General features: G+C 42.2%; 1 protein-coding gene across 1 annotated transcript in view; it reads left to right on the top strand.

Annotated features, from left to right (window-relative positions):
* IGF2BP3 (insulin like growth factor 2 mRNA binding protein 3) overlaps positions 1-19,500 on the top strand; it is an 80,236-nt gene that overhangs the window by 22,104 nt on the left and 38,632 nt on the right. Inside the window, exon 3 of the mRNA XM_036453714.2 lies at positions 5,297-5,345. Within this exon, the coding sequence (XP_036309607.1) occupies positions 5,297-5,345 (49 nt within the window). The remainder of the gene's footprint in view (positions 1-5,296; positions 5,346-19,500) is intronic.

Below are 19,500 nucleotides of genomic sequence, written 5' to 3'. Positions count from 1 at the left end.
ATGAAGCAGATTTATTTTGGAGATTATTTCAGAGAGCAAAAGCGAGGAATGGGAAGAGTGAAAGGGAATGAGGAAAAGCCAAGGAAGGGTACTGGACTGACTGCCAGAAGGAATGGGCGGGGCCTTAGATGCGCAGACTGCCTTCCCGCTGGCAGCTTGGGCCATCATCTACTGGCTCCCGCCCCCTAGGCCAGCCTGTAAGTTGCAGGCTGTTTTAAGGGCTTCCACTCCTGTGCTTCTGGGCTGGCTGCTCACCCCTCTTCTGACACTCTGGAGAAGCCTTGAGGTAGAAAGGAAAGACGGATGCTTAGGGGGAAGGAAGTGGGCAGACAGCTTCGGTGTGTGCAGGAGAAATCCGGAGGCGACGGGAAGAGGGGGCACAAAGCTGCTGCAGAGGTGGGGGATCCAGTACTTGCCTGCCGTCACTGCACGTCCTGTGCTTCCGGTATCCAAATAGTGGTTGTTCTTAATGGAAGAACTTCAGCCTAAACACAGAAGACACCACTTCTCAGCTCTGAATGGAATGTGTGTAGGCAGTGATCATAAGGGATTGCAACATTTTAGGAAGGCAACCAGAGATAAACTGATCTCCCCATGATCTCCTCATGGAGTAGGACACACCCCCTGTGACGTGTTATTGATTCACTTAACCAAACAGTAGCAGCAAAAAACAGATGGAGTCTTCAGATCTAATTACCACTTGTGTGGGGTACAGAGGAATATATTCAGCACCACGATGGGGGTTTAATTAGCAAAAAATCCAGACAGGACAAATGATAGATTTGGGATTTTTTTTTTTTACACCTCCAAGTAAGTGGCAAGAAAAAAAGGGGAATGTATAGATTGAGACTAGTGTCATAATCAACCAAGTACAATGTGTTATTTTCCTTGGATACTGATTGAAGAAACAATAGTAATTTTTTTTTTTTTTAATTGTGGCTGTTAGACTAGATTTTTAGTGTGAAGTTTTGGTCTCTTTAAGGACTAATCTTAGTATTTTGTCTACTTAGTGTTGTAGTAAGAGATTCTAATTCTTAGAAATAAAAGGCATGAGAACCAGTTGGGGTGATGGTTACGTTCTGGGAGGCAGTAGCATGGGTAACTTGAGCTGTCTTACTCTGTTGGTGAGGTGGGTTCATAGTGTTTTATGCTTTGTGATATAAAAAATTATACGTCTCTGTGCATCAAATTCAACATAGTAAACAATTACGATAGAGGATGCAGTGGATAAAATACAGAATGAATAATTGTACAGGATTTATGACCTGGACCACCAAATAAATGGGATGGGAGCAGTGAAGGGAAACTCTTGTATCAAATAGACCTAAAGAGACATCAGCTCTACACATGTGCCTCTTGGCGGGATCTCAACATCAACAAACCATTTGTAAAAAGATAGTTACAGGCAATTGGAAATAAACATAATGGATATCTGATATCAAGGAATTTTTGTTACTTTTGGGGAGCAACAATGGTGTCATAAAATTTAAACCCAAAAGGTACTTTTTTTTTTTTTTTTAATATATATTTTATTGCCGAGATTGGTTTGGCTCAATGGATAGAGCGTCAGCTTGGGGACTGAAGGGTCCCGGGTTCAATTCCGGTCAAGGGCATGTACCTTGGTTATGGGCATATCCCCAGTAAGGGGTGTGCAAGAGGCAGCTGATTGATGACTCTCTCTCATCGATGTTTCTAACTCTCTCTCCCCCTCTCCCTTCCTCCCTGTAAAAAATCAATAAAAAAATATGAGGGGGAGAGAGTTAGAAACATCGATGAGTGAGAAACATCGATCAGCTGCCTCCTGCACACCCCTCCTGACATGTCCTTGATCAGAATTGAACTTGGGACCTTTGAGTCCACAGGCCAACACTCTATCCACTGAGCCAAACCGGTTAGTGCAAGGTCCTTATTTTTTATGCCTATTTACTGGTGTACTTCAGTATGACAGTGGGACTTGTTGGTAAGGTGTAAGCATACTAATGAAAACCGAGTGGTCATTAAAGCTGGTATGGGCATGTGGTGGTCGATTTTATTAGCTTATCTAGTGTGGTGTCAACCTGAAAATTGCTCTAAAGCTAACTTAAATCAGTTCACTGACTAATAAAGGTCTTGAAGATGCCCTTTGGAGTCTGTGAGCTTTTCCGTTCGCTCGTTATCCTGTAATTTAAATTGCTTTTAATAAATAACTAGTATTGAATTTTCATGGTAACTAATATTTCAAGTACAATGTTAAACAAACTTTGCCTCATTTTTCTCTCCAGGGGAAAACTCTTAAATTTTATATGGTTAACTTATAAAAAGATTGTGTTGGGGTTCTTTTTAAAAATAACACAGTAATTAAATGTTTTTAAATGATTTTTGCTCTCAAACTTAAGTGTGGCAGTTCTCCCCTTGTAATTTTTATTTTTTTTAAATTGATTTTAGAACAAGAGGTAGAGAGAGAGAGAGATAGATCTATTGTCTCCTGCACACACCTTGACCCGGGATTGGGCATGGGGCCTGACCTGGAATAAAACTGCAAACCCTCAGTGCCCTGGCGTTGCTCAACCAAGCCACACTGGCTAGGGCACTTCCCTTATAATTTTTAAGAAAATCATTGGAAATGTTAGTTGTTTCTGGATGGCGGGATCTGTGAGTCTTGTTTTTCTTTTTCTTCTGTATATTATAACACAATTTAATGTAATAAGTGAGTGCCGCCCAGGGTCTCAGGCTCTGAATACAGCCTGAGATCCCGCTTTTAGGGAGTGTGCCCTTTTTCTATTACTTGGTGTGTTTTAGGAGGAGGTGAAACACCTACTTATTTTGCTGATAGTTAAATTGAACTTCAGTGATTCGGTAACCATGGAGTAGAAACAAACGCCAATATCAATTCTACCAACTCTTAAGTATTTGGAATCAAACCTAGATATAACAACTCTAAAAGCACATAAGGGAAGCAGATGATAATGTTGATTTCAGAGAGGAAGGGAGAGTGAGAAAGGAATAGAAACATCAATGCTGAGAGAGAATCATTGATAGGTTGCCTCCTGCATGTCCCCCTGGGGTTCTAGCCTGAAACCCGGGTACATGCCCTGACTGGGAATCGAACTGGTGATTTCCAGGTGCATGGGTCTCTGCTGGATGTACGTTTTGAAGAATGCATTGGGAAATATGGTTAATGATATACACAAGATCGTATTCCATTTAAAGATTGATTGGGAGTCCTGTGAAGTGGATATTTGTTTTTATAATATGAATAATTACCTGCTAATTGACCAGAACTCTGTATGTACATTTACATGGGTACTTTTGGGGAAAAAATTTTGCTAGTATATACCAAAAGAATGAGTCCAATGGTAACAAATGCTAAGTTTCTCAAGATTGTGCTGCTAATTCTTACTGGGTCAGATGTTTGATTAAAGAGGTTAGTATTTGCATATCTATAGTAATTCTTACTTCCTTGGTTACGCAGGGTAAATATTTATACAATGTCAGTAACTTTTCTGCTAACTGAAGCAATATATAGCAGTTTTGAAATCTTTGTATTAAAGCTTTCATGGAAAATATAAAATCTTATACAAAAACAGAGCTATAGTACAGATCCTGCAACTTTTCCTACAGTTAGCAGATGAGTTTAAAAAAAAAAAAAAAAAAAAAAAAAAAAAAAAAAAAAGACAAATCTCACACTAGCATTTCATGCCTAAATTGAGACTGGGTGATGGTTAAAGTATTTCCCCCCTTCAATTGACACTCTCACTGTCTCTTTGGTATATTGCTCCTTTATTTTATTGTCTCAAAAATAATGTAAGAATACATCTGACTTTCCACTTTGTGGTTACAAACAGAATATACATATTCTTTAGCCTTTCTTTCCTAAGGAGTAGTGGTACCTCTGGCAGTATTTGTTCTCATGCTTTGGGGGAAGTAGAAGGGATAAAGATTGTGAATCTTGTCTAAGCAGGTGTTTTACTGTGAAACTTAAAAACAAGTGGATCATTTGACCTGGAAAGGGAAACTAACATGTTTCTAATTCTAGAAGTTAAATGATTTATTTCATTTGAGATGTCAAGCCTAACTGCTAGTCTATTGTTTAAAAAAATGTATTTTTATTGACTTCAGAGAGGAGGGGAGAGAGACATAGATGAGAGAGAATCTGGCTGCCTCTTACGTGACCCCCCCATCCCACCCTCATCATGCCCGCAACCGAGGGGTGTGCCCTGAACCTCCTGGTGCATAGGTCCATGCTCAGCCATTGAGCCACACCAGCCAGGGTTTTTTATAAAAATAGTTAGTTAACCATAAATTTCTTTGTCTTCTACAGGGATGATTGGTGTGTGGCATCTATGCTAAAATCTCATATGATTATTGCCCCTCCCCTTCTCCTCTTCCTCTCTCTGACAGTGTTGAAAAAAGAATGTAGATGTGTGTAATAGATATTATTATACAGAGTTTACTATATATGCATTTTACATATGTGGGCATTGAACTAAGGTGTTTTTTTGTTTTGTTTTTAATGTTTTTCTACTGTGGACTCTTTTGGTAGTCTGAAATTTATGGACCTCTTAGGATGTTTTTAAATGCATAAAATAAAATACATAGGATTATGAGGAAATCAATTACTTTGAAATACAGTTAGCAAAATGTTAAAACTCATAGTAACATGTGCTCCTTAACATAAGGAACAAGTTCTAGCAACACATCTAAATTTCACAGTAATGAGTGTAGATGATATTTAAAGATCTGCAATAATTTATTGTAATATGAAAAGAACGAATTTATGTTGCTGTCAAATTACAAGCAGTGTACTTATACTGTAGTTGAATACTATCATTTATGATTGAAAAGAGGCACTAAATTTTAGGGGATAGTGAAGATAATAAGTATATGACCACCTCCCACCGCCCATCCACATTCCCCAAGTTCTGCCTTTTAATTGCTCTCCTTGGCTGCAGTCTCAGATTGAGAACATTCTGTGCTAAGGCTTTGCGTCCTGCAGGGCTTAATTTGAGGCTGAAGGGTTTAAACTTAGAAGATAGTTGTCAGTTGGAATGTTTTCAGACATTGTCTCTGCCAGTTGTAGAGGCTTTACGAACGAGCTCTCACAGTCTAATGTGCTGGATCTCCACATGGTCTCAGTGTTCCCGTGACCAGCTTTTCTCCTCTCCTTCCTGGGCTGTGCTTCCTGCCTATATATGGGCTTTTAGTTAATAAAACATTAATAATTCAAGTCGTTTTTAAATACCCATGTTGGCTATTAATGTCTTTTGCTTTTATATGTGTTTTGTTTGTTTTTTTAAATATTTTAATTCTTCTGCAGGATTCGGAAACTTCAGATACGAAATATTCCGCCTCACTTACAGTGGGAGGTAAGAATTTCTATATTTAAAATTAAGATTTCAATATCTAAGCCTGTTGTTTTTCCAAAGGTTTTTCTCCTTCCCCCAACTCTTGTGCTAGAACACACAATTTCTCTCTCTGATGGTTTGTGTCTTGCTCTGTGGGCTTTTCTTCTGTATCTTTTAAAAATTGCTCTTTGAGATATTTATAAAAAAGTTGAAATAGCTTCTTGGGTAATCCCCTTCATTCAATTTCATTCCAGTGGAATCTTTTTATTTGAGGTCTTTCTCGTGAGTTTGCCAATTGCACTTAAGTAGGAAGTTCCCTCCTTGGCAAATTGGTTTTAAAAGGAAAATACCTGTTACTGAGGCTTTACTTTAAAAAGTTACTCTGCTTTCTTTCGCTCAGTTGGTGGCACTGTAGTGACTGGGCATAACACAAACGAAATATTTAGCACAATTAACAAGTCTGTGTCAGCAGTTTTCAAAGCATGAGAATGATGTTACGGTGAGTCTTTGAAACACCAGCGGTTGAAGAGATAAAAGAAAATATCTGAACAAGTTCTTAAAACCTAACTTGGAGAGGCAGTGTAAGGAAAGCTGCTCAGCTCTTGTGTATTTTAAATATAAAAACCAAGCTTTCTAATTTTCATGTTTGTCTTCTAAAATGACAGTTGATGGAGTCACTAAACCAGAACCTTCATCAAAATGCAAAGTCTGGTTAAAAGGTTTCTTTGGTGGTGAGTTGAGGGAAGTTGGTCAGAAGCTTGATTTTCCAAGGTCCCGATTGGTAACAGCTCATTTATGCTCAGAATATTTTATACAGCATTTATACCCAGAACAGTATTATTGATTGAATTTAATCTTTGTAGGAGGAGTTAGTTCTTTGGTATATGCTTGAGTGGTTTTCAAGTTATGTAATGCATAAAGAGTATACTTTTGTAGATGGAAACAGTGTAAATAAGGTTAAGCTCAGTGCATTTTCCTGTTTTAGATGAACACGTATTTAAGGAATTGGATAGCTTGGAGGATGGGTCCCAAATCAAGTGTTGTGGTTTGATTGCTTTGTTTTAACATGATCCATGTTAGATATGATTTTTCTGCTTGTGTATTGTAGCTTTCAGTGGGATAGTCAAATTGTTGCAGCCAGTTTTAAGCAAGTGAATTATTAGAACAGTAGTATATTGGATACAGACAAGTGGCAATTTCGTTTAATTCTTTCCTAGTATCTCTTCAAATTTAGATTGCAGTAGCTTCTCAAGCATTTAGTTTATTGTACTTTTGGTGGTTTTTCAAGCTTTTAGTTTATTGAATTCTTATTCTGGATAAAATTTAACCTCATTCATGAGACTAAATCTTTATTTGGCATACTTAACTTCAAAAAATTTATTTATTGATTTTGAGAGAGAAATAACATTGATGTGTTGTTTCACTTATTTATGCATTCATTGGTTGATTCTTGTATGTGTCCTGACTTGCTTGGGATGGAATCCACAACCTTGGCCTATTGGGATGACGCTGAGCTACCTGGCCAGGGCTGCCATATCTAACTTTCATATTTCATTTTACCTTTATCCATAGTTCTTGAAGGCAGCGGTCACCAACCGGTAGTCTGTGAGGTCCGAAAGGTTGGTGACCGCGGCTTTAAGGTATGGTGAAGTTGGTGACATTTCCATTTTCAGTTGGGCAATAAGGGCACACAAATAACTGAGTCAGCACACATACTGAATGGTGAAAAGTTTGGAACTAGAGTTTGAAACTCTTCTACATCTTTAAAAAATTTTAAGTGATTGTTTGAAATATTGATTAATAAAATTTATGAGGGGTTGCCCTGGCTGGCACAGCTCAGTGGGTAGAGCATAGGCATGTGCAGGGATCTAGGTTGTAGATTCAATCCCAGCCCCGGGGGGTGTGTGTGTGTGGGAGGCAACCAATCTATGTGTTTTTCCCTCCCTCCTGCCCTCTTCCTCCTTCTCCTCCTCCGCCTTCTCCTTCCTCATCTCTCCCTTTCTCTCTCCCTCCCCCTTCCCACCCCCACTCCTCCGCCTTCCACTCTCTCTCTCTTAAAAAAAAAAAAAAATCTATGGAAAAAAAATCCTAGTAAGAATTAACAACAAAAAATTACTGTAGGATAAGGTGGTGTGAGGTTTCCTCTCCTTGAAGATGCGAATGAATGCCATCTGTTATTTCCGTTTTGAAACAAGTCACTCTTACCTGTACACCCTGAGTGTGCTGGGTGTATTTTGAATGAGTCACTCTTACCTGTACACCCTGGGCGTGCTGGCTGTTTCGTGCCAAAGCCTTATTTTGGACAGTGGTGATTTTGCACTAATAGGCCCAGACTCCTCCATGTTGGAGAGAAGAGACTTTGAATGCACTGATTACTCCTAGAATCACTGGGAGTAGAAAGACTGTACATTGTGTGCCTCCTGATTTGATGCAATAGGAACTATACAAACACAGGTGAAATCCTCTAAAAAATAGAGGTTTGACTGGATTCACTTTCAGTCTTTTTTTTTTTTTTTTTAGAAATTATTTTTTAAAATATATATTTGTTATTGATTTCTGACGAGAGAGAGAGAGAGAGAGAGAGAGGGAGGGAGAGAGAAACATCAGTGATAAGAGAGAATCATTGATCGACTGCCTGAGAGAGAGAAAGAGAGAGAGAAACATCAGTGATAAGAGAGAATCATTGATCGACTGCCTTCTGCATGCCCCATACTGGGGATGGAGCCCACAACCCATGCCCTGACCGGTGGGTGACCTCCTGGTTCTTAGGTTATGGCTTAACCACTGCCAGGCTGGAAAGGACTTCTTTAAGGGAGTTTCCCCCCTAATCTTAGGAGCCCCTCTCAGGAAGCAGTGAGCTCCGTTAGTTGTGCACATGACGTCAGAGTGAAGGCCGGGTGGGCCTCGTTGGGGCAGGCGATCAGGGCGAAGGGTGTCTGGAGAGGCTGCGTGTGAGACAGTCCGGCCTCGGGCTGATGTCAGCAGCGGGAGCTCTGCGAGCTGGCAGGCCGGATGTGCTCCCGCTGGAGCCACCCCTTTTCTGAGGCGGAGATCTGGCTCTGCGGTCTGACCATGCTTACGAGGAGTACAGACTTCAGACCACAGTCCTGGTGGAAAATTGAGGATGTGTGTTGGCTCTGCTGGAGGACTGAGATCCAGTTTCTCTGGAGAGGGAGCTGGGAAGATGAGTGTCTGGGAGGAGACTCCTGAGGTTTGGGCCACGTGTGTGGTCTGATGTGACTGACAAAGGAGCAGAGCGCCTTCTGGGTTAACACGGGAGGAGAGGAGAGGGGCTGGGGCATCTTTCTTTAGAACTAAAGCATCCTCAGACTGCATCCAGGCTTCTGACACTAGGGAGTTCCTCTCTGGTTCTTTTGTTGTTAATCCTCACCCGAGGATATTCTCCCATTGAGTTTTAGAGAGAGTGGAAGGGAGGGGGAGAGACTGAGAGAGAGAAACATCTATGTGAGAGAGACACATGGGATGGTTGCCTCCCACATCCATCCTGACCAGGGCGAGAGATCGAACCTGTAACCCAGGCACAGCCCCCTGACTGGCATAGAACCGGGACTCTAATCCGGGGCCGGCGCTCTATGCACTGAGCCAGCCCAGCCAGGGTGGTCTCCGCTTCTTGATGCTGAAGGCGATAACTAGTCACTAAAAACAAGCGCCAGTGCTGCAGGCTGGAAATTGCACCATAAAATAGTGATTTTTGTTTTTTGTTTTTCTCAGAGCAGAGTTACCTTAATGATTTCCTTTAAATGTCTTTCTTGGTGCTTTTATGTGAGCTTGAAGTAGTTTTTGGAAGTAACTAGATCTTGTAGGAAATCTTAAAAGGCTCTTCTTTTGTAGGGCCAAAGGATTGCCTTAATAGGACACTTTATTTAGGGGTTGGCCTGTTAGTTTTGAGCCCCACTCCTAGTAACCAGCCTGGAGAAGTTGACTTTGTAAGGAATGTTAGAAAGCCCTGGCTTCTTTCATGAGGAAGAGAAGATTATTCTTTAGTCGCTCGGTGGTGGGAGGGTCAGGTTGAAGGGGAGAGGTGGTAGAGAGGAGCGCCAGAACCTCCCTGTCACTTACACTCAGTCCGGCGTGTTCCGTCTCTGGAAGAAGGGCTAAAGCTTGAGAAAGATGCCCACATTTCAGAACATACTGAAGAGGCGTTCTAACAAATGAGGTGGAAACCGCAGAAAATGGCTACTTTCTTGTGAGATGAGGCAAGTACTTACAATGGAGAAACGATATGATCTACATTACACTTAGAAGAAAGCTTAATGAGGGTAAGTTGTAGAGGTCAGAAATTTCCAGAAGATTAACAACAGCTTCTTAAAGCTGGTAACATCTCAATGAAGCCTATTATTTTCTTTGCACATGTGCTCGGAACAGAGTGAGATCAATGATGGGGACCTCCCTGGCGGCACCAGGAAGGGGAACTAGCAGCATCATGAAGAGAGGCTTTGGCAGAAGGGAAACAAAGCAAGTTTTTATTTAGAAAGAAACAAGGAAGGAGGCAAGAAGGTAGTGACGCCATACGATCTAGTCTGGGGAAGACCAGGCAGCAGCAGAGTTAGTATGAGACTGAACACGCCGTCCCTCAGTGTAAGTGTCTGTGAGGATTGCCCTCACAGTGACACGGGATGAATGAGCGTGTGCTGAGAATAAGCCTGTCTTATACGCTAGGGAGAGGCACAGTGACTTCAGTTCAAGAGATGTAGGCAAGGCTGGGCAATCTTAGGTGAAGACCCTCGTGGATATTGGTGACTTTAAGGGAAGGAGCTGATACATTTTCATCTGCCTCGTGCGGCTCCTGTTGGGCACTCTGGTCAGATGCTGTTTGGCCCATGATGAGTATGTGAATTACTGCCGAACAGAAGTTGGGTGAGACCAGATCAGTTAAGTATAAATGACAATGTAAAGCTAGCAATACGAGGCACTTTAACCCAGCCATACAGAAAAGGATGTCTGTAGGGTCCGCAGGGTTGACATTAATCAGGAATTGAACAAGAAGTCACCAGAGGCATTGGTGTGAATATTGGAAATAACCCGTTTACAAGTTGCCTTCTGCAGTAGGACATCTTGGAGCTGGAAATAAAAGTAGGAGCTGATAAACAGGGTATTTTTCTTTAAAGGAGATGGTGTGGTTGAAGCCTGGTGTGCGCAGATAGACAAAGGCAGAGCTGTTCAGAGGTAGTGGCTCCCTGTTCGGCCCCCAAAATCCTCTGGGGAGGTGTTTCGGGACTCTGGAAATCACGTGACATCAATGAATTTGAGCAAATAGTTATTAGAGGTAGTTTATCGTGACCAAATAATTTGGAAGGAGTGTATCAGGCAATTTAAGGAGATAATTGATGCAGATAGGTGACTGTCCTCACCAGGCACTGAGCACTGGGCCATAAATGGCTGACGTTTAGTAAGCGCTGTGTGCTGGGTGCTGGATTAACCCATTTTATCTTCACAACAGTCCCATGTCCCCACTTTACAGATGAGGCAACTGAGGTACAGAAAGGTGAAATAACTTGTCCGGGTCACGCAGCTGGAAAGGGGTACAGTTTCTGTTCTTAGGTTACTCAAACCGAAAACTACCCCTCACCCCCTCGCAAAAGTCAGTTCCTATGTATTATTTGTAATTATCATTTATTTGCTTTCAACCTGCCATTGAAAGTTTGACAGCGAACCCAACAGAAATTGGATCTTTCCCAGGTCTGGAGGAACTATGTGGTTATGAGTGAGGAATGGACTTGGACAGGTTCCGGGGGGAAGTTTTTGGTAAACTGGTCAGTAGAGTTCTTGCTGTCTCATTGCTTTGGGCTGGTGAGACGCGGCCTCTTAGAAATGGCCCGGTGAAGGGGGGGTGTGGGGGGAAACAGCGCTTTCCTCTGGCTTGCATCTGAGTGGCAGTGAGGCAAGCGTTCTGCCTCCAAACTGCCACCTCCTGTGCTCACCGCCCTGGCGCTGCGATGCCTGGACTTTGGTCCTGTACTGCCATAGTGCTTTTGAGACGGTCATTTCATGGTCTTCACGTTCTTTAATAGTGAACCTATTATGAAAATCTAAAGCTTAAGCAAAACGGGCTAAAATAATGACAGTTTCAACCATTGTTAATATGTGGTCAGGCAGTCTTGTTTTGTTTATAACTCTATACCCTTTTCACCTTTTTCCAGATTATTTTGAGGTAAACCTTAGACATATTACTTATTTAGTAAATACTTCAGTATGTGTCTCTAAAAAATAACATCTCTATCAGTTTGCTTGGGCTACTTACAATAACAAAATACCATAAAGTGGGTGGCTTAAATGATAGGAACTTTATTTAAAAAATTGATTTGAGAGAGAGAGGAAGAGAAACATGTGAGAGAGACACATTGATTGGTTGCCTCTCATCTGCCTGGGTTGTGGGCTTGGTCCCCAGTAGGGGGCGTGCAGGAGGCAGCCAATCAATGATTCTTTCATCATTTCTCTCTTTCCTTCTTCTCTGAAATCAATAAAGAAATATACTTAAAAAAATAAATATATTTTATATATTGATTTCAGACAGGAAGGAAGGGGAGAGAGAAATAGAAACATCAGTGATGAGAGAGAGTCATTAATAGGCTGCCTCCTGCACACCCCACACTGAGCATGTGCCTTGACCTGGAATCAAACCTTTTGGTGCACAGGACATTGCTCAACCAACTGAACAACACTGGTCAGGGCCAGGAAGAGCTGCTTTTTTATTTTAATATATATATTTTACTGATTTTTTTTTTTTTTCCCCCAGAGAGGAAGGGAAAGGGATAGAGAGTTAGAAACATCAATGAGAGAGTAACATCGAATAGCTACCTCCTGCACACCTCCTCCTGGGGATGTGCCCACAACCAAGGTACATGCCCGTGACTGGAATCAAACCTGGGACCTTCAGTCCTCAGGCTGATGCTCTGTTCACTGAATCAAACCGGCCATGGTCAGGCAAAGCTTTTTATTATACATAATACCTGAGCTGTGCTGTTTAGGAATAAGTGTGATTCCATAACGGAGGTTTACAGGAAAGGAAGTTTACTATTTGGGGGTGGAAAATAAGGTAACAGTTATCCACACTTTATTGTTCCATGGCCAAACAGCCAAACAAGCAACTTAAAAAGCCCATTTAAAAACTGGGATCTTTTCTGCATGGGAACGACAGGTCTGCGTTTTCTGAACTCATAGGGGCCCCCAGAACTCTTGCTGTTCTCTGTGCCAAGGGGACAGAAGTAAGGTTTCTGTTGAACATCAATCTGTATCATTTTTTAATTACAACACTTCTGACATCAGACATCTTTTTGTTATTTCATTTTTCAGTTACAGTTTACATTCAATATTATTTGAATTAGTTTCAGGTATATAGTATAGCAGATAATCATGTAATTTATTTAAAAATTTTTTATTTTATTTTATTGATTTCAGAAAGAAAGGGAGAGAGAGATAGAAACATCAATGATGAGAATCATTGATCGGCTACCTCCTGCACATCCCCTACTGGGGATCAAGCTTATTAGTCAACAGAGCATCAAACCTCAGCTCCGCTTGTGGCTTGGGAGCCGCAGTTTGCCGACCACTGGGATAAGGCATGGAGAAAGGAGCGCAGATCTTGCTGCCCTCTTCAGGTGCGCATGTGATTCAGCTCTAGAGATGTGAAGGCTATGCTTCCTACCTCTGATATTAAGGACCCACATTTTCGGGGTTGACCGGGGGAGGGAGAAGGCCCAGGCAGGGGGGTTAGCACAGTACAGTGTTTGGGACTGGCAGGCACTCTTCATTCCAATTTTAGGATCCGCAGCCAGAGGGCAAGGTTCCTCGGCACTCAGAACATTTCCCCCTTTGTGTCTTGCATTGCTAAATGGCCTGCTTTGTCTTACCCAAACATAACCTTACTATTGAGAGTTTTTCCCACGTGGGGACAAGAAAGGCTGTGGTTTTCTGTGGCTTTTCCTAGATGTGTGTGGTACACAGACCCTCACGTAGCGCACATGCACTGGCTCCTCAGTCGTCAATCGGTTCTTGTCTGGGGACAAAAGGAAGTGTTCAGTGAGCGCTGGTTGAACAGAATCAATGTGATGCTTTTCAGAACGCGGCCAAGCCCAGATAGAGATCTCTGTGTTCCCTTCGCAGGATTCCTCTTGCTCTATGCTTTGTGTCTCCCCTCCTCCGTGGACGTCGAAGGATTGAAATTGTTTAGTTAGCTTAGTTGGATTGATGGTAATGAATTGATTTTCAGGAACCCCACCCCCACCCCACACACAGACACACAAACATAAATGTTACTTTTTATAAAACGTGTGGTTAGTGATGGGAGTGAACCTAACCACCCTCACGGTTAGTAATGAGTAACTCAGATCGCTTTTTATTGCTCCTTATTGTTACATGCTTAAAACCCACTGCACTTTCTCCACGCAAAGCCACAGGGAAGCAGTGGCTTTTGTAACCTTCCTTTCAGAAGACTTCCAGCGATATTTTGCATGTGGCGAGACTCTTCGAGATGAAGATAATTCCCATCATGAGGCAGGAAATGTCCTGGATCATAGGTGTTTCTAGCAGTTGCTGTTCGTGACGCAGATGGCAGAACGCCTTCGGCAGGACCTGCAGTTGCTTCTCTGTGACCTGTGGACTGTAGTATTGGGCAGGCCACGCCCAAGACCCCAGCCTCATTAGGAAGGATTAATGCTGAGCCTGAGGCGATCCCGTCATATCCTCCGAGTTCTTCTTTCTCCGCAAATCCCATGTCCATCAACCCAGAGCATGCTCCGTGCACTTCCAGTGTTTCCCCAGCTGAACAAATACTTCTGATTTCACATAATCTTCATCATTTCCCCCTCCCTCAATAAAAGACATGACCTAATCATGTTCGTTTCTTTCTCGCTTAACTAAACCGAGCAAGTCTTTCATCAGACACAGCTTTGTTTCTGAATGCTGGGATTTTATCCCAACTTATTGTTTAATTAATGTTCGTTTAATAAGAGGATCTTTGCTCATGTTTCTCTCTGCTGCCAGAGACAGAGCTTTGCTGTGTGTAGTAGAGCTTTCGTTCCCTCTGTGCCTGGGTCCAGGGCGTCTGTCACTGAGTGTATGGATCTCCTCTACTTCACAGCGTGTTTTAGGGTTTTAACTTCACTGCTGATTTCATACTCATTTTTTAAATCTTTTATTTCCCCTGGCTTTTAGTTTTTCTTGTATGTATTCTGAAAAGTCCGTGTCAGTTGTCTTTGGTGAGTTGCTTCATCCTTTTGGAAAGTAGTTATTTTATTTTATTTTAAAAAATATATATTTTATTGATATTTTACAGAGAGGAAGGGAGAGAGAGAGAGAGCTAGAAACATTGATGAGAGAGAAACATCGACCAGCTGCCTCTTGCACACCTCCTACTGGGGATGTGCCCGCAACCAAGGTACATGCCCTTGACCGGAATCGAACCTGGGACCTTTCAGTCCATAGACCGATGCTCTACCACTGAGCCAAACCGGTTTCAGCAGGAAAGTAGTTATTTTTTTAGTCAGGTAGGCTTTTCTGTAGCTAAAAGACCTCAAGATCCCTGGTTCCCTACCTTTAGACCCTCAATAACCAATTAGTTTTTAAAATCAACAACCCATATACCATCCAAATAATTACGGTGTACATATGGGCAAGCTTCATTGTTCAGCTTACCAACGTTCGTGGAGCCACGCATGGACTGTGTGCCCAAAGGACCCCGTCCTTTGAGCAGGTAGGGGGAGACCTAAGGTGCTTGGGGCCACTCCTCCTCCCTTCCACAGCAGGAGGGACTCAAGGAGAGCTTTTCGCCCTGAGCCTGGATGACACCTTGGAATCCTCCTTAAACACCATAGTCACAACCAGTTGTTTGCAGCCAGAATGCAAGAAGATCCCTATTTGTCTCCTTGGGCTGGATGCGCTATTAAAAGCCTGTCCATTGGACTCCCATACATCTCTACTGCTCCCCTGAGAATGTCTGCAACCTCACTCACATCTACCAGTCCTCCCAGGACGGGAAGAGAGCACAGCGAGGGTGCATTGTCTGTCCGAGATGCAGGACTCCAGACCCTCCCTCGGGCCTTGTCTGCGGTGCTCCCGGACCTGCACAGCTGTTTCCCTCTGGGGGCCTGGTTTCTGCATCTCTTGGAGGAGGACACGGAACTGACTGGAATGTTTTGTACGGTTCTGAACTGTGCTTACCGCAATGTGGGCCTTTCTTCTCCTTGGCAGTTGCAGATGTTTGTTCAGTGAAGGGAAGGTTATATGCCCACATTCTCTGGACATGAGACTGTCATTCATTACAGGTGAACCAGCTTTTAGGTATTGAAAGGCTAACGTGTTTGATTTACGTGTTCAAGGACATGTGTGATGTCTCAGTTACCTAGGTTACCTGGCACTAACATGAAGGACTGGACCGGTCAGGGTGATTAGTGGTGAGGTGACAGGCCCAGACTTTCTGTGGGCCGAGGGAAGGCCACCCTGTGGCAGAAGACTTGCTGAGCCTGGGCGACAGCAGTGAGTTAACTCTAAGCACGGTGATGTGGCTTGCGGAGTGCCCACTGAGGGGCTGAGGAGTTGGGCTCATCTCACTAAGAAACTGACCACTGTCCATCTTAATGCAATGAGTGCTGTCCATTTTAACCTTTTAAAATAGAAATGCTTGTTTTTGTCTCTTCTGAATCTTAGAAAGCCTTTTCTCAAGTCAAACGTTGGTAGTCATCCCTTTAAAATGTATAATTCAGAGTTTTTTTGATAGATTCACAGGGTTAGGAACCATTACCTCTATCTAATTTTGGAACTTTTTTTTTTATTCCAAAAAGTAACCCAATAGATGTTAATGATCACTGACCTTCCTATCTTCCAGCCTCTTTCCAGCCCCTAGTAACCGTGAATCTACTTTCTGTCTCTATGGGTTTACCTTATTGTGGACATGTCACAGAAATGAAAGTACATAATACATGGCCTCTTAGCACAATGTTTTCAAGGTGCATCCATATTGTAGAATGTACTTCATTCCTTCGTGTGGCCAGGTGGTATTTCAGTGTATGAATATGTCACATTGTTCACCCATTTGTCAGTTCCAGGGATTTTATTATAAGGCTCCATAGAGCCTAGTAGAATCACTAATGCACATCTGAAGGAGTCATTTTTATAGGAAATATTCTTATCAGTACTGACTTTGGAACCCACCTTTCTTTTCCTTCTCTAGCTGTTTTTATTTCTATTAAAAATAAGTAAACTGTAGCTCTGGCCAGGTACCTCAGTTGGTTAGAGCGTCGTTTTAATATGTCAAGGTTGTGGGTTCAATCCCTGGTCAGGGCACATATAAGAATCAACCAATGAATGCATAAATAAGTGGACAACAAATCAGTGTCTCTCTTTCTCTCTCCCATCCTCTCTCTTGTTTCCCTCTTATCCCCCCATCTCTCTTTAAAAAGATTAAAATTTTAAACAAGGGTAAAATGCCAACATCTGGCATAGTCTACTACCAGTTTTGGGGGCCACTTACTTTTGGATATTTTTCACTTCACTTGGATAAGATACTTCTTAATCAGTGCCCTTACCCAGGATTATGTTAGAATTGTAATTAGGCTTTTGTACTGCTGTCTCTCCCTTTCCTCTAGTAATTTGTAATCCGGCCTTTCTGCACAAGGAATAAGTGAGTGAGTGAAACTGGGGTTTGCGACTAGGATTCCCTCCCTAGTGTTGGAAATTTTGGTTTAGGGCTGAGACCTGGAGGAGGCCTGGTCAGTCACTGCTTTCCGGCTCACTGCTGGATTCTCCCAAGATCTGTGGCATGTGGGGGTGGACCACAGGAGGCTCGGTGTTTAAGGTTTGGGGGGGCTGCTGCAGTGGGAGGGGACTGGAGAAAAGAGAGCAGGTTAATAGCTGGTGCTGTGGAATTCCATGTGGCAGTTAAAATGAACGTGCTAGATTTGTATTTACCAACATGATTGGCCACCAAGATGACAGAGGAAAAACAAGATGAATAATGTCATATTAAACAAGTTATATAAAATATGCCTCTGTTGATTCATCTGCAAAATGGGGATAATAGCCACATTTTGAGGAGTGTGCATATATTATATATATGAGCCTAATCAACTATTATGACCAGCCAGTAGCTATGATGTGCACTGACCACCAGCTCAACACAGGAGCTGCCCTGGTGGTCAGTGCGCTCCCACAGCCAGCCTCCTGTGGTCGGCCAACCTCTCCGCACCCCCCCGCTGGTCAACCTCCCGTGGTCCCTCCCCCTGGCCGGCCGGCCAACCTCTATGGTCCTTCCCCCCAAGACCAAGACTAGGCCCCGATTGCCTGGTAGGCCAAGGAACCCCACCTGTGCATGAATTTGTGCACCGGGCCTTTAGTATGTAAATATTTACAAAAATTCTTCTGAGTACATATGTGAATATATATAGTAGTATATGCATATACACATACATTTTTTTTTAAAAACCTTTAAAATTCACATAATTATAAAATTTACCAAGTGGGTTTTAACGTATCGATGAGGTTGTATAACCATCACTACTAATTCCAGGACATTGTCATCAGCCCCAAAAGAATCTCCGTTTGTTAGCACTCACTCCCAATTCTCCCTTCCCCAGCCCCCGACAACCACTCGCCTGTTTTGTCTCTGTGGAGTTACCAATCTGATCAATGGAATATGCAATACGTGACCTTTTATGTCTGGCATATTTCATTGAACATAATGTTTTCAAGGTTCATCCACACGGTGGCATGTATCAGTCTTCACTTTTGTCTTCTGCTGAATCATATTCCATTGTATGTGTAGACCACGTTTTGTTTCTCCAGTTGGGTTGTTTCTACTATTCGGTACTTGTGAATCACGCTGCTATGACGTAGGTGCATAACTATTTCTTCAAATCTCTGCTTCAGTTCTGGGTATTTATCCAGAAGTGGAGTTGTCAGGTCATATGGTAATTCTATTGTTATTTATTTTTTTTAGTAACTGCCATGTTGTTTTCCATAGAGGCTGGACTATTTTATATTCCTCTCAGGTGTGTGAGGGTTCTGATTTTTTTCATATACTTGCTAAGACTTACTGTTTTTCTTTAAGATATATAGCTATTCCTATTGCGTATAAAGTAACATCTCATTTGGTTTTGAAATGCATTTCCTTGGGGACTAATGATGTTGAGCATCTTTTCATATGACACACATATTTCTAAACCACCTGGAGAGACCCACCAAACTGACCATGGTTGTTTTTTTTTTTAGTTTTTTTTTTTTTTTTTAGTTTGGGGGAAGTAAATAGTTTAGAAGCAGGTGGTCAGAAGGGGCCCTAAGTTTATATTATTTCAAGTGTTTTTTACAAATATTTCTGTTAGTAAAATATAGAACAAGTTAATGCTGGTTAATACCTTCATTTGAATAAGGTACATAAAAATACAGTAATGGCACTTGAGAGGATGGGAGTTGATAAAGTTCTTTCCTACCAGTTGATGATTGTGATCATCAAGCGAAGTCAGGATTGAACTGGTTTTAGTTTGTGTCATCATATTTCAATTTAATTGGGTAAAGAAATGGGGCAGCTTAGTTCAGCATGTGGGAAAGAGTGTGGCTCTGACAGCTGGGGCTTCAGTCACTTCTCCATCACTTTGGAATCTGTGCTGTAATTTACCTTCTGTGAAACGGGATGGTACCTCATGGGATCGTGTGGCCTAAATGAGTGAACATAGAAAACCATGTGGGACATGCTGCTCCTAGAAAGCTCCTGGGGTGTCTCCCAGAAGTCACTGTGGAAAGGCAGTGTGGTTGGCAGAGGGGAGAGTGGCATTGGATGATGAGGGCGTCACACCGGCCTTCCGACACGTGTTAGGGATTTTGGATGCTATTCGTTACAAAGGGAAGTTCTTTGAGTTTATAGGGTGTGAGTTGATTCGCTCAGCTTTAAAAAGTACAGCAGAGGAAATATAGTTAATATTCTAATAACTAGGTGTGGTGGTGGATGGGTGTGGGATTTATTGGGGTGATCCCTTACTAAGTTGTGTAATGTTTGGTCACGGGTGTACACCTGAAACTAATATAATGATGCATATCAAGTGTAATTGAAAATAAAAAATGATTTAAAAAAAATCAGTCTAGCTGAAACCGGTCTGGCTCAGTGGATAGAGCGTCTAGCCCAGAACTGTCCAGTGGAAAGATAATACAGGCCATTAGGGAATTTAAA

Source organism: Pipistrellus kuhlii, unplaced genomic scaffold (assembly GCF_014108245.1).
Source record: "Pipistrellus kuhlii isolate mPipKuh1 unplaced genomic scaffold, mPipKuh1.p scaffold_m20_p_26, whole genome shotgun sequence".
Classification (NCBI taxonomy): Eukaryota; Metazoa; Chordata; class Mammalia; order Chiroptera; family Vespertilionidae; genus Pipistrellus; species Pipistrellus kuhlii.
The sequence above is the reverse complement of the archived record's forward strand: the minus strand, read 5'-3'. Positions and strand labels throughout refer to the sequence as shown.